This window comes from Cyphellophora attinorum, assembly GCF_001299255.1.
Source record: "Cyphellophora attinorum strain CBS 131958 chromosome Unknown Contig4, whole genome shotgun sequence".
Lineage (NCBI taxonomy): Eukaryota > Fungi > Ascomycota > Eurotiomycetes > Chaetothyriales > Cyphellophoraceae > Cyphellophora > Cyphellophora attinorum.
This window is the reverse complement of record NW_017253232.1, coordinates 1273810-1296470: the sequence shown is the minus strand read 5'-3', so window position 1 is coordinate 1296470 and position 22661 is coordinate 1273810. Positions and strand designations below refer to the sequence as shown.

Below are 22661 nucleotides of genomic sequence, written 5' to 3'. Positions count from 1 at the left end.
GATTGTTTTATCTGGGACAGCGATCTCGGGCACCATTCGTGCAGTGAAGCCTCCGACATCGAGTGCCCCGCGGCCCGAAGTCGACATCAGCCAAACCCAGGACTTGCCTTTCTTGAGGAACGTCTGTGTCTGATGCGCACGATGAAGCTACTTTCGTCGCCCTGTTCGACGAATACCATAGTCAACATAGTCTCTCGGCATAAGTACATGTAGGTGCATGCCCCACCAATCCCTGACTCGTCTACAAGCCAAAGCTCGACTCTACAGGACTGGAAATGATGTCAAATCCAGCATAAGCACAAGCTATAGACAAGTTGTTCGTGTCCATCACCCTGGTAGATTGCGGAACCGAACGTTCGAATACGGTAGGTACCTCGCCGACGGCTGGTCTTGCACACAGAAAGTGGCCTGGGTGGCTCACGGTCACCCCCACATCGTTTGTACCTGTTGCGAGCCTGAAGCCCGGCGGTTGTTGCAGAACTGGAGGGGTTGATCCTTCGGGACTATGTGTACTGCAAGGATACGGAGTCGTCGCTGCTGACTTCGTTTGAACATGCAAGACTCCCTTTCGACACCACCCAACGATGGCCATTTCCCCGTTCAAACTCAGTGTCCCAGATGAAGAACTCTCACTGCTCAACCAAAAGCTCAAGCTGGCACGGATTCCAGATCTGCCCGAAAGCCTAGCCGACGACAATGGCTTGACTGGGCAGTCAATTCGTAAGCTCGTCGACTTCTGGCTAAACGACTTCGACTGGCGCAAGGAGGAAGCGGAGCTCAACAAGCTCCCACAGTTTCCCACACCCGTCGACATTTCTGATGATTTTGGCCCACTGGATGTCCACTTCGTGCATTCGAAGTCCTCAAAGACCAACTCAACGCCGCTTCTGTTCTTCCACGGCTGGCCAGGCAACTTTGCAGAGATTACCAAAGGCCTCAAGCGCCTAAACGATGAAGGCTTCGATGTGGTGGCTCCTTCACTTCCAGGATATGGATTCACAGCATACCCCAGAAAGCACGGTTTCGATTTGAGCAAAGTCGCGGAGATGGGCACGAAGCTGATGATAAAGCTAGGATATCAAAGATTTGTCGCACAAGGAGGTCAGTCGACGAGTACTTGGGGCCAGTAGAGACAGGGATCTCACCGCTTACACACCGACAGGTGACTGGGGCTCCATGATCGTCAAATTGGTTGCTCAAGACTACCCCGACAACGTGATGGCCGTACATGCACAGCTCTGTATTCCTCGTTGAGCAGCTCGCAGTAACGTGGCACCCCAACAGCTTGGCGACCTGAATAGTGAAAGTGCCTACGCCTCCACTGCCGCCATTGATGAATACTCTCTGTCCGACTTGTTTCCCCCTCACAAACGGAACTAAGGAGATGTAGGCGGTCACGATGTCGGTCCCTAGTGCTGCTGCATCCTCGAAGCTCATCCCTTCCGAAATCTTCATCAGTACCTTCTTCATAGCTTGAGTATACTCTGCAAGCGTGCCATTCTGGTACAGCCAAGCTTGGGTGCCAAAAACTCTCATACCTTCTCGAGGGCCACTAGCGACTGTGCCCGCGAAGTCCAGACCCGGTGTTGCCGGCGTACGTATCACGCCCAACTCATCATCGCCCCGAGTATGGCCGCTCTCTCGGCCATCTTGCAGTCTCCCGGGTTCAGCGACATGGCGTGGACCTTGATAACCTCGTGATCGGACTTTGGCTGAGACACAGCTGAGGGGATTGGTCCGTCAACGAGCTGCATGGATCTCTCGAGACCTCCGCTGGCGTCGGTGTAGCGCCAGGCTCGCATCGTCTTAGGCAAGGAAGCCATGATCCTGGGTCCGTTCTAGCTGTCACGATCGGGGTTTGATGATATGTAAGCCACTCGCAGACGCCGGTCTTGCGTCAACGTTGTTAGAATATTCGGCCACGATAGTTAAGTCACTAAGCAAGTTGCATCATACCATCCATGATGCGTCTTCTGCCTGCTTCAATGTAAAAAGGATGGTTGACGTTGAAGGACATCCATCGATTCTAACGCTTCATTGAAATGCTAACGAAAGTGCCAAGACGGAACGGACCAACCGACCTCGGATTCGACCGAACGGAGTTGGTCTTGACCATCTGGTGATCTAACAGGCAAGAACACGTTATTGCGACAGTATTCGAGGACTCAAGACGTCATCGAGCCGTCATTTTGACTCAAGATCACATCATATAACGACTTGAAAGCGAATTGTGCGAGCCAGAGGTCGCCCGGTACTGTTACCTGCAGTCGGATCCGTTTGCGAAATAGGAATGCAAGCACGTTACCTGTTGCACCAGGACCGCCTGATCATGACTCCGGGTAGACGTAGCCAGTAGGTCCAGACTGCGTGTTCTAGAAGACCAAATATCCTCGTCGTGTTGCACTGAGCAGCCCAATCGCACTGCCTGCTCAGCAGTGGTCACACCTCCGGGTCTTCAGACACAAATTCGCGATGTCGACACAAGTGTTACAACCGGTATGAAGAACACTGTACGCCAGACTGTCATCAGCAACGACCCAAGCATTCGCAGCCTCACACTCAGTGCTCTTACCGCATAGTACCAGGTGGCAGTATATTGGGTGACCAGAGTCTTCGAAACGCTCGTCAGGCTGATCGGAGGACTGGACCAGTATGGTGAGTAAGGATCAATGGCCAGACAATTGGGTGAGCCATCCATCGAGTCGAGATCCGCGAACGCCTGTACGATGGCTAGAACCGCAATATGGCAGGGCGCAGGTTGTCTTGGGCGTGATGAACACCACCCTGCAAAACAAGTTTCACCCACTCTGCAACTAACATTCCGGTATTTACTCACCTACCGCTTTCAAGGTATTCCCGGCGGCCCTATGTCAGAATTTGTAGCTTCTCTAAGGGCAAGCGACGACGGTCGCAAACCATTGACGTTCTTCTGGATTTCCTGAATCGCTGATGCCGGGCCTATGCCATTCCATAATAGCGACGCAGAGGTCTCTGCGCAGTAAAGCAGGCAATCGAAAATTTTCCAAGTCATGCCGACATTGTCCAAGAAGCATTCATCGCCAATCGAAATTGCCATTTGCCATAGCTACCAGAGGACCTCGAATGTTGGGTGAGTGCTGCGCCCGTTGGATCATGCTCTTGAGACAACGCCGAGGCTCTTACGAGTGACAAGACTGTCCATCAGCTTCTATGCGCACCGCGCGCCGAGGCTCTGTCGGGGCTGTGCATTTGCTTAATGAGTCGCCGTCAAATTTCGCACTCCTTGTCTGCAGCGTGTCGCTTGAAGACAAGGACGTTGTATGCATTAATCATTCCTACAATAAAGTTTAGCGAAGCCGTCCGTGCATATGCATACGGCGGGCAGTTTCGGGAGGTACATGGAAGTGCCCCTGACAGGGTCAGATGGTGCAGCTGGCTCGAAAGCGATTCCGAAGTCGTGAGGTCTCCCGGAGTCGAGCGTTGCACTGCCTCGTGGAGGTGGAGGCGACCCTCATGCACAGTAGATCGCAACTTGATAGCGAATCGTTCCGCATCCTTAGCCTCGAAGCTTGGCGTCAATCTCTATGTCTGAAGCGCCACACTGCCAGCCTGTGGATGATGTGTGTTGAAGGATCTTCCAGCTCGCGAAGTGGCCCAGATCATGAAAGTGTTGAGTGAGGCGCAGTTGACCGATGTCCTCAGCGTAGACTCTTGTATTTCGAAGGGATTCCGGAGCAAATACCAGTTGGAGCTGTGCCACTGTGGCTGTGTGCGAAAAGCTGTGGCTGGTGCGCGGCAATGATTGGTTCCCACGGCTTATTGAAGTTGTAGATTTCAGCTTTCAAATTGTCTGGTTCAGTCTCTGCCTTATTCTGCTTGCAACATCCATCACAAGCTTCAGGCTCTCGATGCGATCATGACTTCAGCCAGTCCGCACCGAAGACATACTCGCGAACGTTCGATAACTCGTAAAGTCGTGACGCGATGATGAGTCGCCAAGATTATGATGACAGTGGCGGGCTCACCGCAATCCAGTACTCGCCCTCGGGCCAAGCTTGGCCGCAACCGCAGAAGTCTTGTTCTTCTCTTGGTGCTTGGAAGGAGGAGAAACTTGCAAAAGAAGCGAAATCGACCAATAGACAAGTGCTTGGTAGAGTCTTTGTCGTTGCGAGCGCGATTGTTTACATCGCAGGCCGCAGTACCTCGATGTTCTGTTTCGTCGGGTCTGCCTTGCGCAACGGCGCTTAGAGGGCGCCTAGGGCGCCTCGTAGGCGCTTCAAAACTTCTACATCCGTGCAACAACCAGCAGGCTGTCGAGCAAAGATGTTTCTTTCAGCCGGTCTGCACACGGCCAGCTTGCAAGGCAGCAAGATCCATGGCCAGATTCTTACTTGATCCTTGGGCAGTTCGGAGCGATGGTTTCCAGGTGGTCCACTCACGGAGGGAATCTTGGCGAAGACTCCACCGTGGCTTCCCCTGAGTTCAAGAGCGCCCGCGCGTGGAGTGAAATCGACGAAGTCGATGACTTTTTTGATCGTTCCGTGCCTGTAGGCTTATTCATCTACATGTGTTGGGATTCTTACGACGGGGTAGATAATCATTGAGGGCACGTAGGCGATGCGGCTTGATCGACGAGCGAGACAAGATCTTCCGCTGAAATCAAGGAGGAAGGACTGGACCTCCAGCGAAGTGGAATCGGCCTTGGCACAACATCCCTGCATCCTTTCGGGGCAGTGCAAGAGCAAAATGCCAGTACTCGATGTCCCACATCCCGTGCAAACATGAAGACCTCGATTCCAGCACAGAAAGCTTTTTGGATTGCCACAACCACCTCATTCTCGCCTTCACACTATAGACCTGGATGTTTGCCTCCGCCCTCGCATCTACAGCCTTTGTCTGCCTTACAGCCCGATCTATCGGTGGTACTGTCCGGAAGCATATGGACAGCTGTTGACTCCGCCACACAAACACAAGGTACTTGCTCGATGTCATAATACGCTGCGCCCGGATTGTTAGCATACAAGATGGCCGCTCCCAAAATCACCCTGGACACTTCTGTACGTTCTGCCTTGCCTGTGAATTTGACCACTCGGGATCCGTTCAGATCTTACCGTGGTCGAAGGTGGCAGCACTGTTGGATGCACGTTCTTCTGACACTTGCTTCAGAACCTGTCCGAGGACAACCATCGGACAACTGCTCCTTCTCCAAGGACTACCCACAACCGTAACGCCAGCATGTCGACACCACCAGCAACAGCGGACAACGATAACTATCTATCACCGACATCGCCAGACCGGTCTAAGCATCAATTCGACGGAGTGACCTTGAACTCGAGAACAGGCTCTATCAACCTCAGCGAGACTTCGACAAGGCTACGGTCGAACTCGGGGATTTCAGCAGCGTCGACCAACACACTCTATTCGAAGACTAGCTTTGAGTGTGACTCGGCTGAGGACTCACTTCGACCTGATCCAGGCAACGAGCAGGACTTCAATGTTGCCAACAATCCTTTCGCTTTCACGCCTGGGCAACTCAACAAGCTGCTGAATCCCAAATCATTATCAGCATTCAAGGCTCTGGGAGGTCTGCGAGGGCTTGAGAAGGGTCTTCGGACGAGCATAACCTCTGGACTATCGACAGATGAGGTCACGCTCCAAGGTCAAGTTTCTTTTGATGAGGCAACGCGTGCAGAGCACAAGGATGTGCTAGAACAGACAGACAGCGATTTGAGAAGGACTGAGTCAATTCCTAACACGAGGGAAGTGAAAGACCAGTTTCAGGATCGCATACGTGTCTTCAGAGACAATCGATTGCCCGAGCGGAAACCTGACAGCATTTTCGTGCTTATCTGGAGAGCCTACAACGACAAGATTCTCATACTATTGACGGTCGCTGCGGTCATATCCTTGGCTTTAGGTGTCTACGAAACCGTTGCAGGTGAGGGTAGCGTCGATTGGGTAGAAGGTGTCGCTATTTGTGTAGCCATCTTCATCGTGGTGGCGGTGGGATCAGTGAACGACTACCAGAAAGAACGTCAGTTCATGAAATTGAACAAACGGAAAGATGATCGTGAGGTCAAGGTTATACGATCCGGCAAGTCAATTCAGGTTTCTGTGTATGACATTACCGCTGGCGATGTCATGCACCTTGAGCCAGGTGATGCTGTGCCCGCAGACGGTGTGTTCATCTCTGGCCACGGTGTGAAGTGTGACGAATCTTCCGCAACAGGCGAATCCGATCAAATGAAGAAGACGCCAGGCGAAGAGGTCTGGCTACGGCTTCAGGATGGAACAGCAACGGCCAAGCTCGACCCCTTTATCATTTCTGGAAGCAAAGTGCTCGAGGGTGTGGGCACATTCCTCGTCACCAGCGTTGGACAGAACAGCTCATTCGGCAAGATCATGATGTCACTCCAGACGGACAACGACCCAACTCCATTACAGGTCAAGCTAGGGCATCTGGCGAACTGGATCGGTGGCCTTGGGTCTTCTGCGGCCATTCTCCTATTCTTGGTCCTGCTCATCAAGTTCCTTGCTGGTCTGTCCGGCAACCCGGCTCCGCCAGCTGAGAAGGGGTCAGAATTTCTGGACATTTTGATCGTGGCCATCACGGTTATTGTGGTCGCTGTGCCTGAGGGTCTGCCGCTCGCTGTGACCCTGGCATTGGCGTTTGCTACAACACGAATGCTCAAGGAGAACAACCTCGTCAGAGTTCTTCGAGCTTGCGAAACAATGGGCAATGCTACGACTATCTGTTCCGACAAGACCGGCACCCTGACTCAGAATAAAATGACTGTTGTTGCTGGCACTCTTGGGGCGGATCAGAAATTCGCAACTTCCGGGTATCATGAGGAGAAGGCAGCAAGCCCACAGAAAGTATTCGGTGATGTGCCGAAGGACCTAAAAGATCTCGTCCGAGCTTCAATCACCCTGAACAGCACTGCTTTCGAGGGAGAAGAGAAGGGTGTGCCGACTTTCATTGGTTCGAAGACCGAAGTTGCAATGCTGACACTGGCGAAAGAGGTTTTGGGCATGGACAATCTTGCTGCAGAAAGATCGAACTTCAAAGTCAAGCAGCTCATTCCATTCGACTCTGGCCGCAAATGTATGGGCATCGTCATTAAGCTCAGCTCCGTCAACGGCGGTGGCTACCGGATGCTGGTCAAGGGTGCTGCTGAAATCATGCTCTCCAAAGCAAGTCGCTCGGTTGTAACCTCCAGCAGTGAGACTCTCCAGGTGGAGCCTCTCAGTCAAGAGCACAAACAGGAAATCGGCCAAGTCATCGAGGACTACGCGAAGAACTCATTACGTACCATCGGAATGTTGTACGCCGACTATCCTTCATGGCCGCCACCACATGCGAAGCTGATGGAAGAAGACCCAAAGATGGCCGAATTCGACTCCATATTCGGTGATCTGACTTGGGTCGGCGTAGTCGGTATTCACGATCCGCTCCGTGAGGGTGTCGTGGATGCCGTGGCTCAATGTCAGAAGTCAGGCGTCGTGGTTCGTATGGTCACGGGTGACAACGTCAACACTGCACGGGCTATTGCTCGAGATTGCGGCATACTCCAAGGAGGCAAAGAAGACGAACAAGTCGTAATGGAAGGACCAGTATTTCGCACGCTCAGCGACGAGAAAATGGACCAAATCCTGCCAAAGCTTCGTGTACTGGCCCGGAGCTCCCCCGAAGACAAACGAATTCTTGTCGGCAGGCTCAAGCAATTGGGAGAAACTGTCGCCGTTACAGGAGATGGTACCAACGACGGACCAGCACTGAAGATGGCTGATGTCGGCTTCTCTATGGGTATTGCTGGCACTGAGGTGGCGAAAGAAGCATCGTCTATCATTTTACTTGACGACAACTTCAGCTCCACCATCACAGCGCTCATGTGGGGACGATCCGTCAACGATGCCGTCAAGAAATTCCTGCAGTTTCAGATCACCGTCAACATTACTGCTGTCGTCCTGACATTTGTTTCAGCAGTTAGCAGCAGCTCCAACCACTCGGTCCTCACTGCAGTTCAGCTGCTCTGGGTCAATCTGATTATGGACACTCTGGCAGCGCTTGCGCTCGCCACTGATCCCCCAACCCACAAGATATTGGACCGCCCACCACAGCGCAAAGACGCTCCTTTGATCACGATGAATATGTGGAAGATGATCATGGGCCAGGCTGTCTATCAGCTTGTTGTGACCTTTGTTCTCTTCTTCACAGGCGAATCAATCATTGGCTACACACCAACCGGGCCAGACGACATGACCATGGCCACTATAGTCTTCAACTCCTTTGTCTGGATGCAAATCTTCAACGCCTTCAACAACCGCCGCCTCGATAACAAGTTCAATATTTTCGAAGGCATGTTCAAGAACTTCTGGTTCATGGGAATCCTGGCCGTTATGATTGGGGGACAGATCATGATTGTATTCATCGGCGGCGCCGCATTCTCCATCACACGGCTCAACGGGCCCCACTGGGCTATCTCGGTACTCACTGCGCTCCCTTGTTTGTTATGGGCCGTTCTCGTCCGCTGCTTTCCAGATGCCTGGTTCGAGGTTGGTTTTGCGCCATGTATCAAGGCATTCCGTTTGGTGTTGCTGCCAGCCTGGTCCGGACTGAAGAAGACCTTCAGACCAGTCTGGCGTGGGATGAAGGCTGTGACAAGGCCGATTGGTCGTCTCTTCGGTCGCAAGAAGAAGTCGGGGGATGATGACGAGTCCAATATTGATGAGAAGGTGTCCGATGTCGAGAGAGGCAATAATAGTCGCGATGGCAAGGATGCAGCTCCTTTCGCGATATCGACCAATAAGCCAGAGCTCAGGGTGGAACCTCCAGGAAACGAGGTCGAGGTTCCCGTGTTCCAGGTCACGGAGCCTGAGGAGGAACGATCCGAGAAGGAACAGTCAGAGAGGAGGAAGGATCATGAGAGTACGACTTCGGATGTTCCGACCTTCAAGATTCAGGACCACAACGGTTCGTAATGTTTTCACGGCTACGGCGTTCGAGTGGGCAGGCATTTGCGGCGTTGGATGTCGAGGAAGGCTCTCAATCAGCCACAACCCTTATCTGTACTATACTCATGACCGGTGTTTTGGGTATACCAAAACAAGTCCTATACATAGATAGATTCGAATACTTTTCCCCTTGGCCGCACGTTACAAGCATAGATTCTTTAGTGAAGGCTAGCACCAGGAGCTTTTTTCGCAAACAGCAGAGGATGTTTCGCCTTGCCCTCGTCGACCGTGCTGTCTGCAAACTTGAACTCAAGTTCATGACCAGCAACGACAGCCTTTTGGGCGAGTATCTGAACCCCCCTGGACTGGAGTTCTTGGCGATACCATTCATCCTCATGGCTACTCCAGTACATGTCCACACCGTAGAAGTGCTTCGCTGAGGGCTGGACGACCTCACCCACGAGAGCGGAACTCCTCGACGCTGGCACTTGGTCGTCCGTGGACCCTGCAACAGTCGTCATCAATAAGTATCCACCGGGTCTCAGCCACGCTGCAATACGATCAAGCACGGTGCCATGCTGCTCCCGCGGTGTATGGAAGATCGAGAACATTGCGACCACGGCATCGAAACTTGATGGGGCTAGTGTCTCTTCTGCAGTAGCTGAGAGCATGTCTGCGCAGAAGAATGTAGCAGCGGGCACGTTGATCTTTGCTTGCGCAATCTGGGAGGCCGAGATGTCGAAACCGGTGACGTGGAAGCCTTGGGAAGTAAGTGAGGACGCGACGGGTACGCCAGAGCCACAGCCAATGTCCAGGATGGTGGCTTTCGATGGTAGACGCGTGGTCAAAAGGCATAGCTCAGGGGCTGTGTCTTGCGAACGTACCGCAGTGTAGTCGGCGTGGCAGGTGTTGTAGCCCGAGGCAACGATGTCAGATGTCGATCGAGATGACATGGCGAAATTATTTCCTGCTGCTGCAATTACAAAATGTGCCACATCTGTGCTGTCTTCGCATTCGCAGTTCTGATTATAATAAGTCCATCGAGGGAACGCGATGCATAGCGCTAGTTCAGAAATCTGGCAGCTCTAACCCGGCAATGGCATTATGTGTCACAGCTGCATAGTTCTGAAAAGCGACATTGGAGTGCTGTACAATTATGCCAGGCCGTCAAGCACGATCAGCATCGAGCGTCCCACCGTGGCATGACTCACATTATGTGGTGATGGGAGTGGCCATTTTGGCTGCACACACGACACGACTGAAGGCCAACTGGGCACTCGGAACTTGGGCTTTGGAAGTGGTACCAAGTAATTTTTTGGCGCTTAGTCATTGCCCGAACGTTCCAAGGTTCCTTTGCCGGTATGGGGACCAGAAGCTTAGGTCTTGTCAACCTACTAACAACTACCATGACAATTCAGTCACAGTGACATGGGCAGCTACAACTCAGATTTCTGTCACCATCCCATGTCCCATGTGACCTGGAAACGCAGCCTGCATCCTCTGGTAAGCCACAAGCTCCTCCACTGTCGTCGCTACAAGCACGCCTGCCGCTCGGGGTGCGGGCAGGGTGGGCTTTCCTTCCCAAGACTTCCAGGGCCAGAGCGACGCGCTCAATTAGTATTCCCCTGGGCAGGTGCGCGTCCCCGCGTCATACTACCTAAGCGCATCGACAGCAGTTCCTCTTCGCCGCTCATGATCGAACTTATTTTACTCAATACCATTTCGGGGCATAGTCCGGCCATCGCATCAGATCCGCTCTATACCGGTTTAGCGCTTCACTTTTGGTGTCGAAATCGACGCCAGCGCTACTCAGTTTCTTGTGATCGACCTCGCCGTCAACATACTCGGCGTCGAAGACAAGCTCGTCGCTCCAGCTTTCGACCGTTTCTCTGACATCCTCCGGCAGCACTATCTTGCTCTTGGCCTGAAACCACGCAGGTTGTGCAACAAAAGCCAACATAACTCGGGGTACGTCTGTCAGGTTCGGCCTCCCCGCGTGCCACAATCTCAGATCGCGAATGACCAGACTGCCCTTTTTGGTGCATGCTTGTATGGGTGGAGAGTGCTTTCGCCTCTGCTCTAGGATTTCAGGCCTGATCGGCAGCTGCTCTTCGTTCTCCTCGCCGTTCATATGCACATCTTGCACGCTGACATGGTGTGACCCTGGCCAGACCTCTGTGGCTCCGTTTTCTGGGGAAGTGTCGACGAGAGTAATATTGATGACCTGCGCGAAGGAAAAGAATGCTGGATGAGCGAATTCGCAATCAGAATGTACTGGTTGCCTGCCGTCGGGTTCTGCCTTCAATGCCGTGTTGCCATTCGCGTAATGGATGACAGGCTTTGGACCAAGCACTGCAGCCAGGATGGCCGCCGCGAACGGATTACACCACACGTCCTTGAACATCAGTGATTTCGTCGGAGGAGGCGCTTGGTCCATATTTGAAGTGTGTTTCCCAAAGTTGAAGTGGTGCTCCGGGTCTCGCGCTATCTCAAGCGCTTCGGGCGAGAGAACTGCATTGATTGCATCGACGTGCTCGACAGCGATGGCATTGTCAAGGACAATTATGCCGTCCTTGTGTAGAAAGGCTGCACCTTCTGCGATGATGTCGTTCGTGGGCACGCCCGTCGCACGCACGGCCTCCGGAATGTGAATGGTGTGGATGTCCTGGTCATAAGCGAGGGTACCGATTGAGCCCATTTTGTCAGGTCACGTAGTTAATGCTTTACTGCGATAGTCACAACTGCGGTGTTCATGCCAGCTCACTTTCTAATTTGCGCTGCCAACTACCTGCAGTTGTATGAGACTTACCGTGGCTGCAAGAGGGGTAGCAAGGATCTACGACCATGTGGCAGTTGGTCATAGATTGCATGTCTGGTGCGGATTGCCGGACTCGCCTTCACCAACCTTTTTAGGCAGCGTGAGGACGGGAATATCCATGGATCCGCCTAGGAATGGATATCACGTGCTTGGACCAGCACCAGATCGTACTTACCGACTACCGCACGTCAAACCTACAAGCGCATACCTAGGCTGTAGGGTTTCACTACGGTGAACTTACTGCTGCCAGGGCGGGCACGCTGAGCCCGCCACAGCTCCCGTCGGTAGGTGTGTACTACAGTATTTAGGTGATGGGTGGCCTGAAGAGGCTGAAACGAAAATCGAGTCCTGTTGCTTACCTTTGATACTCATCGGATCTTTACGTCGTTCGGAGTTTCGAAAGCGTTAGCATACAATGAGTAACACTGTGCTGTATCCTCAGGGTCCTTTGCTGATAGTCGATCGTGGCATGCGCAGGAAGACAAAGCTGAAAAGCTACGAAACATGCATCTCGGATGAAAAGGACATCAAGGTCTCAGTATATAGGCAGGACAGGACACGGTCAGATGCTCACTCAACTGAGGCACGACAGCAATCCAAACGAGCTCCGGCCAAAGCTGTCTCGTCAAATATTCGCTTCGTTCTGTCGAAGCCGAACAAGCGCAAGAAAGTACGCAAGCATCAGAGCGAAACGACAGCGCAATGCGACCCACAAAGCACAAAACAGACGAAAGTTGCCTTAATAGAGGATACTGGTCGCCTTACACCTCCGAGCAGTGATACCGACAGCTCTTCGGACATCTATCCTTTGAGCAGGTCGACTCCCTTATCACCGCTGTCGCCAATCTATCTTGCAGGTGTAGACCACGGCATTGACGCTGAATCATTGACATACCTGCCCTACTGTACAAGACCTCCCATCATTGCAAAGGCGCAACACTGACGTGCACAGTTCTTGATACCTCGACTCTCTTCTACCCGCTGCAGGATGTACTTCTGATGGACTATGATCCTGTATCCACAGACTATCTACCTGAAGGACTCACTGACGGCTGCTGTCTGACTGCCATACTCTACACGACCGTGGGACGCATTGATTACTTTCGGGGCCAGCAGATCTCGCGCAGAGTTCTGCTCTCTATCAACAAGCAATATCACGATTGCGGAAACGTATTGCGGATGGAAGCGTGCAAGACCACACGATCTGCGCCGTCGCCATTCTGTTGTTGTATGAGTATTTCGTGCAAGCACAAGGAGCTGATTACGAGGCTCATTGTCTGGGCATGCAACGTCTCCTCGATGCACGTGGTGGACTGCTCACTCTCGACAACAGGATACACACTAAAATTCTGAAGCACGTACCACTGATTTCAGCTTCCGTTTCCTTGCTAACTTCGTCGCAGGACACTATTGATACCAGCAGCTGACAAACTCGCCCGACCGGCCATTCCATATATAAGGAGAAACAGACCGCCCATAGCACAATCCCTAGGCTTCGTCGCCTCGGAGGTCTCAACATCGCGAATCGAATCTTTGATCGCCGATTTCCATCCAGTCTTATATAATGGATTTTTGCAGCTGCACCGACTCGCAGGAGCTATCAATCTAGCAATCATGGAACGGTGTCGCGTACACCCTTATGCTCTCGACTACGACATCATAGCTATTCAGCATCAGCAACTATGTCTCAATAGCACCGAATGCTCCGATTACGAAAACAGTGTTCGACTTGCCATCCTTGCTTTCACGAGAATACTGATACGCCCGAGACCTTTCGAGGGGTTTCACTGTCTCGAGCTCACTAATGCGATGCGGGAAGCATGCACCAATGCGACAAAGAGCAATTCCTGTTCAACGGCTACTGATCTAAAATTGTGGATCTTAATCATGGGCGCATTGGTGGCTCAGAACACAATACATCGATCTTGGTTCTTCATTCAAGTCATTACTCTTGCCAAATTGAAGGGCTTGACCAGCAAACCTGAGCTTTGCACATGTGTTGCTGATGTTATCTGGATACCAAAAGTTCTCGATCAGCATTTGCTTGCCCTCGACATACCATTCTTGAGGAGGAGGACGAGCGCCTTATGTACACTGTATAGCGACGCGTCGCATTGTAGCCAACAACTTGTTGAAGTCTCTACGTGCACCTGAGGATCTGAAGTGGTGATGCGCGAGCGCTGAAGCTTTAACCTGCCGCAACTCGATTCTGAAAGCGCACAAATGAATGGAGCCAGTAGTGGATGCCGCGGTAGAGACCGCGCAGCAGGTTGCCCAGCAAGGGGCCAAGCTTGCCTCTTGCGATTACGCCCGAGATAGTTATCGTACTGTGGTAAGCTACTGCCTGCCTCATATCGATGGACGTTCATATCACACTGTTGCATTGTCATCGTTCTGCTATCAAGGTCACAGGGACCACTAGCGTCTGGCTTTTATGCAACGGCCCAGGTCTGGACCACTTACAGTTTGATATCGCGGCCGAGGATGAACTCACCCCTCTCCTTGGGATATGGAGAAGAAGCTTGCCCCTACCATGTGGCGCTTGAATCCCCTCGCCCACACGATAGGTTGTAGGTTCTGCAAAGCTTTCTACCACTGATGCTTCAGCCAATGTTGGCCAGTCACTACCCGGATCGTCGCTAGCAGCGCGTGGCCAGCCACTGGCAGTCTGGTTGATAGTGGCTATCGTATGGCTATCGCCCTGATTCCGCGGCAGCAGGTCATTCGCTTATGGCGGGGCTTTCCAGGGTCTCATCACTCCAAGCTGCGGGCAGTAGCCGCTTCGATACACATGGAGCTCTACTAGCTTCATGCCCTTATCAAGGTTGCGGAGCGTCTCTTCGGCTGCTATCTGTGCTGTCGACAGCTATCACAGGACTTTGCGCCTTCGCCGGCCTAATTGCTTTGTATGTTCTCAATCTAACAGATACAACAGCCCGGAGTCCTCAAGATGGCTTCAGCAGACTTGAAGGACGTCGAAATCAACAAGGTTGACGCCGCCGAAATCGCCGCTGCCCCGATCGAAGAGATCAACAATGAAGCTCGGAAAGCATTCGAGGCAGAGCATGCCCTCAAGTTTGCCGACGCCGTCAAGTTGTATCCCACAGCGATAGGATGGGCTATATTCTTCTCTCTCGGTGTCGTCATGTGAGTGGCATCACTGCCAGCGTGGCGTAGGTCCAGTGCTAACACAGAGGCTCAGGGCGGCTTTTGACCCTCAATTGCTGGGTAATCTGTACGCTACACCGGCATTTCAGAAGGACTTTGGCTATCTTTACGAAGATGGCTATATCATTTCCGCGCTTGGCAGACGGGACTGTCAATGGGCAGCCCTATCGGCCAGGTCGTGGGCGCGTTCTTCGCAGCCTATCCCATGGAATGGTTCGGCAGGAAGAAGACCTTCGGTGCCTGCGTCATTTTCTCAACTGGAATTGTCTTCATTCAATTCTTCGCTCGCTCGCTTCCGGTCCTGCTGGCGGGTGAGTTGCTCGGCGGACTTGTCTTGGGCACCTATGTCATCATCGCGCCAACCTATGCTTCTGAAGTCTGTCCAACGACTCTTCGAGGTGTGTTGACTAGCTGCATCAACATCGCGTTCGTCACCGGGCAGCTCATCGCCAATGGTGTCATCGCTGGTACATCCAAGCTCGACAGCCACTGGGCCTATTCGTACGTATACCTGTGAACATGCATCCGGCGAAACATCGATCTACCGGTTCTGGTTCTTCCCGATACCTCTTCAGACTAACACCTGCAAAAGTGGCCCCTTTGCCGCTCAATGGGTCTGGCCGGCGGTGATTCTCATTGGGCTGCCCTTCGCGCCTGAAAGGTGAGCTCCCGTGCCCATAGATCGAGCCAGTGCTGACAATGCGCTAGTCCGTGGTGGCTTCAACGTCAAGGACGATTCACCGAAGCGGAGAAGTCTTTGAAACGACTTGCATCAAAGAATGTCGATGTGAAGCCAGCTCTGGCCATGATCATCGAGACCGACAGGCTGGAGCGTGAGATGGAGGCCGGCTCAACGTACGCCGACTGCTTCAAGAAGATCAACATTAGGCGCACTGAGATTTCTGTGGGAGTGTATGTGATTCAGGTCCTTTGCGGTATTTACCTGGTGGGCTACGCCACCTACTTCTTCACCTGTAAGTCCGCCTAGAGGAAGCTACACGTGCTCGTGACTGACGTGAAGCGATTTAGTGGCTGGCTTGCCCACGGAGGATTCCTTCAACATGGGGGTCGGCTTCCTTGCCTGTGGCTTCGTCGGTACGCTGCTATCGTGGGTCCTGCTCATCCATGTCGGCCGGCGCAGAATCTATATCGGCGGTCTTGCGATGCTGGCCACTCTGCAATTCATCATTGGCATCATTGACTGCGCGCCGAATTACGAAGACCATCCTGGTCTTTCATGGGCTCAAGCAGTGCTGATGCTGATTTGGAACTTCATCTATGGCTGGTCCGTCGGTCCAATCTGCTTCGTCATTATTTGCGAGGCCTCTGCGACAAGAGTGAGGAGCAAGACCATCGGCGTGGCTACAGCGGCTCAGGCAACAATGGGAATCGTTATGACTGTCGCCATCCCTTACATGATCAACCCAGATCAAGCTAATCTACGCGGCAAGCTCGGGTTCTTCTTCGGCGGGCTCGCCACGATTTCGTGGGTTTGGGCGTACTTCCGGGTGCCTGAATTTAAGGGGAGAACGTATGAAGAGCTGGATCATATGTTCGAGAAGAACGTACCAACTCGCCAGTTCAAGTCGTATACTTTTGAGCGTTGATCTGTCGTTGGGGCAGCCGTGGTAGCTCATTGGCTATGGTAGAAGTCGAGGGACTTGAACAAGTAGGCAATGACTATTGAGCGTATAAACCTATCGTGCCATGTTCTTGATGTATGAGGAAGCATTCCACGCTTCATAGGTGATAGGCCTTGCGTCTTGGCGGCATGAATGACGTGCAGCCAAAAGTTCTAAGTCGCCTTGGAGTTTTCGAACCTCGAACCTGGAGAATCATCATCGCAACTGCTCCCCGCTCTGCATCACATGGCATGCTCGTCTTCGGTCGCTCCTGACGGGGCACGACCTCTCCCAGACAGCTAACATACTGGTACCTAAGTACTCAAGGCACATATCAGTAACATCCTCGACTAAAACATTGACAAGCTACCTAGATATGCATTGATAGCGCCTAATTTCGACGGCTCGAAACAGAAGCAACCGGCATGGCTAAGCTCTCCAACCCACTTGCATTCAGCAGAGGTCCTGTCACACTCATTGTCAGCGTGGTGCTCATTGCTGTTCTTGTTCCCCTCATCGTCGTCCAGACCGGCGTTCCGTCCGCCCCACGCAATGCTCGTCCTGTGCAGGGCATTGACCTCGACGAAGCATGGCTCGATCTCCGGCGGCTGACGGCGAGTTACCATCCATACAACAGTCGAGCCAACGATGAAGCCCACGATTGGCTGCTTGGTCGGCTGCAACAAATTGCGAAGGAGAACTCAAATACCACGTCGGCCACTTCTACGCAGATCGCACATATCTTCGACGACGATGTGTCCAACTTAACCTACTCCACGTCCGGTCGTCCCTCAGAGCCTGGCAGTGGCACCAGCGTCTACTTCGAAGCAAAGAACGTGATCGCATACATCCCGGGCAAAGAAGATGATCCAGAGTGGTTGAGCGCGGCAGAGATACCGCCGCAGCATCGGAAATGTCTCCTCGTAAACGCACACTACGATTCAGTATCCTCTGGCTACGGTGCTACCGATGACGGTATGGGTGTAATCACCTTGATCCAACTGTTCAAGTACTATACCATGTCTGGCAATACGCCAGAACATGGAATAGTATTGCTGTTCAACGATGGCGAGGAGGACTTTCTTAATGGGGCCAATGTCTTCAGTCAGCATCCCACGTCCAAGCTGGTAAGCTCGTTCCTCAACCTCGAGGGTGCTGGAGCTGGAGGTCGTGCAGCGATGTTCAGAAGTACAGATGCAGAAATCACGAAAGCCTATGCCAATTCGCCACACCCTTGGGGCACGAGCATGTTGGCCGATGGCTTCAATCGAGGGCTCGTGCGTAGCCAGACCGACTATGTCGTCTTCAATGGCGTCATGGGCCTACGCGGACTGGATGTTGCCTTCATGAAGCCAAGAGCACGGTATCATACGAACCAGGACGACATTCAGCACACGAGCAAGAGCTCGCTCTGGCATATGCTCTCGGCAGCTCTTGTCACAACGAAGAAGCTGAGCTCTCATCCACTGGAGACGAATCTGAAGGCAGGGAAGACTCCTGGTCACCAGGGCGTATGGTTCGATATCTTCGGCACGCGACTTGTGGTCTTCCAAATGCACACGCTCTTCGCCGTTTCTGTGACGTTACTCGCCGCTGGCCCAGTCATACTCGGAGTCGTGATGTTATTGCTGTACGCCGCAGACAAGATGTACCTGTTCTCGGGAACTAGCAGATATCACGTCATTGATGGAGACGACAAGATATCCTTAGGCGGATGGCGAGGCTTTTTTCGCTTCCCAATCATTCTCCTGATTTCCTGCGCTGCTCCAGTGGCCCTTGCTTATTTGCTGTTCAAAGAAAACCAGTTCATCGTACACAGCAGCGAATGGGCTGTTTGGAGTATGATGGTCGCATCCTTTGTGTTCGTCTCATGGTTCCTAAGTCGCATGGCCGACTATGGTAGACCTTCTGCACTAACACGAGCGTACGGTTTGGGCTGGATCTGGACAGCTTGGTGGGTAGTCCTCGTCGCCGCCACTGTGGGAGAGCAGCAGCTACATGTAACCTCAGGCTACTTCGTTCTGATTTTTGCGGCAGCTGCATGGCTGGCTACCCTGCTTTCCTATCTGGAGATGTTCTCGTTGCAAAAGAAGGAGGTCTTCTGCGACCAAAACTTCGAGGAGTATGTGGCTACCACAGCTCCAAGCTCATCTCGACCTGGCCGGCCAAGTGAAGATGGAGACCAGACTGAAGAGCAAGAGGAAGAGGAAACAGACGAAACGTCAGGCTTGCTCTCGAGACGTGGCGGGTCTGGCTTCAGAAATTACAAGACTCGATCAGGTGAGGACGAACACGAAGGTGATGTTAAGGACGCTACTTCGAATGGCAACTCTGAGCAGGGATGGGCGAAAGACCAGTGGAACTGGATGTGGATCTTGCAATTTCTGGCCATTGTCCCTGTCAACATTGTCATCGTTGGCCAGATGGCGTTCACTTTACTGGACGGCCTCGGTCAGACTGGACCGGATGGGAGTTCTGTGTTTCTGGTATATCTCTCCATGGCGATCTTTACGATTATCTTGTTCTCGCCCGTTGTCCCCTTCATTCACAGATTCTCCTGGCACGTTCCCACGTTCTTATTACTTGTCTTGATCGGGACTATTATCTACAACCTCATCGCCTTTCCATTCTCCGGCAACAATCGATTGAAGCTGTTCTTCCAGCAGACGATCGATCTCGATACGGGAAGCAATAACGTCACAATACTGGGTCCGACAGTCTTCGCACGGACTGCGATTCTATCGCTACCAAGTGCCGATGAAGAGAACTTGGCATGGACCAGTGTGGACGGCTTCGTTGAGCGCCGGAGATACTCTTTCCCGGGCTTAGATCCGCACGCCGCCAACATTGACACGCAATCAGTGGCGGGGAAACCATACTCGCACTGGCTTGAACTGAATGTCACTAAGACTAGCAATAACAGTGATCTGGTCAGGGCACGTTTCAGCATTGAGGGGAGGAACACGAGAGCTTGTAAGCTGGTCTTTGACGAGCCCATCCAGCATTTCAAAGTCAAGGGGCAAGGCCCGAGAGACGAGCGCTTCAAGTCTGTTCCCGAGGGCGGCAGTAAGGAGATACGACTGTGGTCTCGTGAATGGGATCGGCGCTGGGAAGTCGATGTGAGATGGAATGCAGATATGCTTAAGAATGGCACAATGCATGGAAAGGCCGTCTGTCTGTGGAGTGATGTCAATCAGCGAGGCGTTCTGCCGGCTTGGGACGAGGCTGTACATTACATGCCTGACTGGGTGGCTGTCACGAAAGCTGGCGATGGACTTCTTGAAGGCTATAAGCATTTTGAAGTATGAGCGGGCGTTTTGCATTGGTCATCAAGGGCAGTGATTGCATTAGGGGCGGTCACCTAGTCTTTTGAGCGCGGCATGGTCGGTGGCTAGAAGCCCTCCTCCATACTTCATCAACCAGATTGCTCCAATCCTGAACATGACTTGTTCTCTTCATGTCTCGATCGTAGGTCTTATGTCAAAAGCGGGATCCTCGACACGCACTCAGCTAAAGGCGTGTAGTCCGATCTCGATTGTAACCACTGGTCAGCCGAAGACAGATAAGCCCTACTGATGGTCATCCGGTCTTGTGTAGGAGTACACGTCGACTCCATATAGGACTTGCTGCACACGCCCGACCGCAATCGTAGACACAGCCGGTGGAATCATGCATGTGTTTGAGCAATGACAAACACCAGTTAGGCAAGGCTCGAACGGCCATTGCTCCCTATATTTCCGAGCCTCACTTGTTCGCTGCTTCGACATGAATATCCAGACTCAGACCACGTCCTTTCACGACCCACCTATAGAAGCCGCCAATCTCGCGAGTACCTGGAAGGACCTGTATCGTCCACCGAAGAGACCCCTCGATCGCGATACGCCTCTGTCACTACCGCCCCTTGCGAACAATCTCTATCCGGCCCCCCTGCCAACTCAACACCCATTCGCCAGTCCCTCACATCACCCTTCTCAGCCAGGCTCCACCTTACTCGCACAAAATGGATCCACACGACTTTCATGCTCAGCAAACAGCCTTCGTTCGCCGCCACCAAGAGTTGTGCCGCGCCCATGCTCGCATGCTAGCGGTGAACGGCGCGCTGCCGGTCGATATGCTGTTGGGATGGGATTGTGTCTTGCTTGAGAGTGATGGCGACGGGGGTTTTGACGGTCTGCAGTTGGAGCTGGGGAATGTGGAAGGCGTGGGGTTTTCTGCCGTTGCTGTAATGGGCTCAGATGCTGGAGAGGGGAACAGAACGCAGAGGGACGGCGGGGCTGTGGCGCAGTCGGTGGGTGGTGGTGGAACTGAAGATGCCGGTGAGGACAAGGGGCGGCAGGGCGGGGACAAGGAGGGGCAGAGTGAAGGCAGCGTCAGTGCTCATGCGGGAGGAGGCATGAGGACCGAGCCGTCCAAGGAAGTCTCGCAAGGAGGGAAGGAGCGAGGGAGCGCTAGATGAGGACAGAGTGGCAAGACACAGGCTCACGACCGCCTCCCGCTGATGTTCACGTTCATTGAATGAACTAGTTTGAGCGCTGACCTTACCTGTCATGCATTCGGTAGTTCACAGCATCTGCCACCAGCAGATAACATCCAACAACTTGAGGAAGGAGCGGCTCATCGAGGTCGCGACCTGATGTACCTGCCTTTCAACCCAGCATATCGTCTACTTACTGTGCTGACACGAGCCTGAGGAATATGCGCCTTCTGGAAAGAAGCTGCGTTATGCATCCAACATCGATCTGCCGGCCCATGGTAGGGTGCCCGGACCGAAATTTTGTTTTGGTTCTGCTCTGGGCGCCTCTCGACCGGCAGATGGATGTCGAAAGCGCGGTCCATGTCGGGCGATTGGTCGTGATGTTTTCGCAGAGACATCCATTTAGTGGATGGCCTTGAACTCGGAGGTATGGGCCCTCTGCACTTTCGCCCATGGTATGGATCCCAGAGCTAAGGAAAAGTGCTGCATTGTTCCATACAAACGACTTGTTCGCTTCTTACATCAGGCTGATGTCTGGAGTGAGGCTTTGGCAAGTCATTCGGCGACACATCTGGCAGAATTAGGCGCGATCCGGTGGTCGTCACTTCAACGTCGGCGCCGTGCCCAATGCCAAGACTTTGTGTACTTATCCTTGCTTTCGGACGGCATAGCGACACAAAGACGTTTCGCAGATAGCTGCCCCAAGGCAAACCGATAGTTTGAGACTGTGGCTATCGATTGATGCCAATTTCATGACACATTTCACCGGATTGACGGACCTCAAAATAGTTGGTCGGAAGAGCTGTTTTCGCGAAATGGCTGGCCCTGCGGGAGCAGAGCCGCCCCGAAGCTTAGAGCTGGACCAAGAGGGCCATTGGCGAGCTTCCCATGGATCCCCAAAGGTTTCGTGGTCGGCGCGGCAAGTTCGTGAAAATCGATGTGATGGGTGGTGGTGAGCAGGGTCGAACTCGGGGGTCATCGGACATCTTCGGGCAAACCACGTGACCTCGGTGCCGCCGGACGATACTATGTTATTGCGCCTAGAGACATATCGAACTGTCATTTGCCTACAGAGCAGGCGATGGCGCTCACGCCCTACATCAGTATGCTCTTCGACCGGAATGGACATGGTGGACGGAAGTCATCAATGCCGAAGCTCTCAAACAATGACTTCCCGCCGTGTGAACCACGGAAGGGGGTCATTGCTACACCTCCTGTCAGCCACAATGTTCACACACTTGGCCGCACCATTGCTCTTGTTCGAGCGCCGGCCGTTGGAGCGGCCGATTTTCGATATTCATCGTTCGTGGGAAGTGTCTCGGGTCATGCGAACACAGTTCAACAGATGAAGCGTCACAGTTGGAGGATGAAACACGTATGTTTGGGCAAGGCTCGCTTCGGGTGAGACTAATCGTAGCACACCCGTTTCGCTAAGTGTCGCACACCTTCATATTTACGGGTATGCATACAGTAAGTTACAATCTGCACCTAAAGTTGAATAATCTCCACCTCATTTAGACATAAGCTTTACCTAATCTACAGGCTCTCTTTTAGGCTTACCTCCAGGGCCTAGGCTCAAAACTTGCCTCTAGAGCTTCTCTCCAGGCTTACCCCCAGGGCCTGGCCCTAAAACTTGCCCCTAGAG

The 22661-nt window shown here is 52.9% G+C and overlaps 7 protein-coding genes across 7 annotated transcripts; 5 read left to right on the top strand and 2 right to left on the bottom strand.

The window, feature by feature from the left end:
* Positions 1-584: 584 nt before the first annotated feature.
* On the top strand, positions 585-1254 carry AB675_6606 (Epoxide hydrolase 1; the record flags this gene model as incomplete). Its single annotated transcript, XM_018146909.1, has 2 exons — positions 585-1101; positions 1163-1254. 2 exons carry the CDS (start codon positions 585-587, stop codon positions 1252-1254), a joined length of 609 nt encoding a protein of 202 aa, XP_018003859.1.
* A 3749-nt stretch (positions 1255-5003) lies between these two features.
* Positions 5004-8961, top strand: AB675_6605 (Calcium-transporting ATPase 2; the record flags this gene model as incomplete). The annotated part of the gene is made up of 2 exons (XM_018146908.1): positions 5004-5036; positions 5146-8961. The coding sequence occupies 2 exons, from the start codon at positions 5004-5006 to the stop codon at positions 8959-8961; spliced, it is 3849 nt and encodes a 1282-aa protein (XP_018003655.1).
* A 191-nt stretch (positions 8962-9152) lies between these two features.
* AB675_6604 (Demethylrebeccamycin-D-glucose O-methyltransferase) lies at positions 9153-9887 on the bottom strand (the record flags this gene model as incomplete). Its single annotated transcript, XM_018146907.1, has 1 exon — positions 9153-9887. The coding sequence occupies one exon, from the start codon at positions 9885-9887 to the stop codon at positions 9153-9155; it is 735 nt and encodes a 244-aa protein (XP_018003728.1).
* Positions 9888-10645: 758 nt separating this feature from the next.
* Positions 10646-11632, bottom strand: AB675_6603 (Kanamycin B dioxygenase; the record flags this gene model as incomplete). Its single annotated transcript, XM_018146906.1, has 1 exon — positions 10646-11632. One exon carries the CDS (start codon positions 11630-11632, stop codon positions 10646-10648), a length of 987 nt encoding a protein of 328 aa, XP_018003733.1.
* Positions 11633-14702: 3070 nt separating this feature from the next.
* AB675_6602 (Maltose permease MAL31) lies at positions 14703-16527 on the top strand (the record flags this gene model as incomplete). Its single annotated transcript, XM_018146905.1, has 6 exons — positions 14703-14899; positions 14955-14987; positions 15035-15421; positions 15513-15581; positions 15629-15894; positions 15950-16527. The coding sequence occupies 6 exons, from the start codon at positions 14703-14705 to the stop codon at positions 16525-16527; spliced, it is 1530 nt and encodes a 509-aa protein (XP_018004030.1).
* A 440-nt stretch (positions 16528-16967) lies between these two features.
* AB675_6601 (Vacuolar membrane protease) lies at positions 16968-19850 on the top strand (the record flags this gene model as incomplete). Its single annotated transcript, XM_018146904.1, has 1 exon — positions 16968-19850. The coding sequence occupies one exon, from the start codon at positions 16968-16970 to the stop codon at positions 19848-19850; it is 2883 nt and encodes a 960-aa protein (XP_018003915.1).
* Positions 19851-20542: 692 nt separating this feature from the next.
* Positions 20543-20998, top strand: AB675_6600 (uncharacterized protein; the record flags this gene model as incomplete). The annotated part of the gene is made up of 1 exon (XM_018146903.1): positions 20543-20998. One exon carries the CDS (start codon positions 20543-20545, stop codon positions 20996-20998), a length of 456 nt encoding a protein of 151 aa, XP_018003991.1.
* Between the last annotated feature and the right edge of the window lie 1663 nt (positions 20999-22661).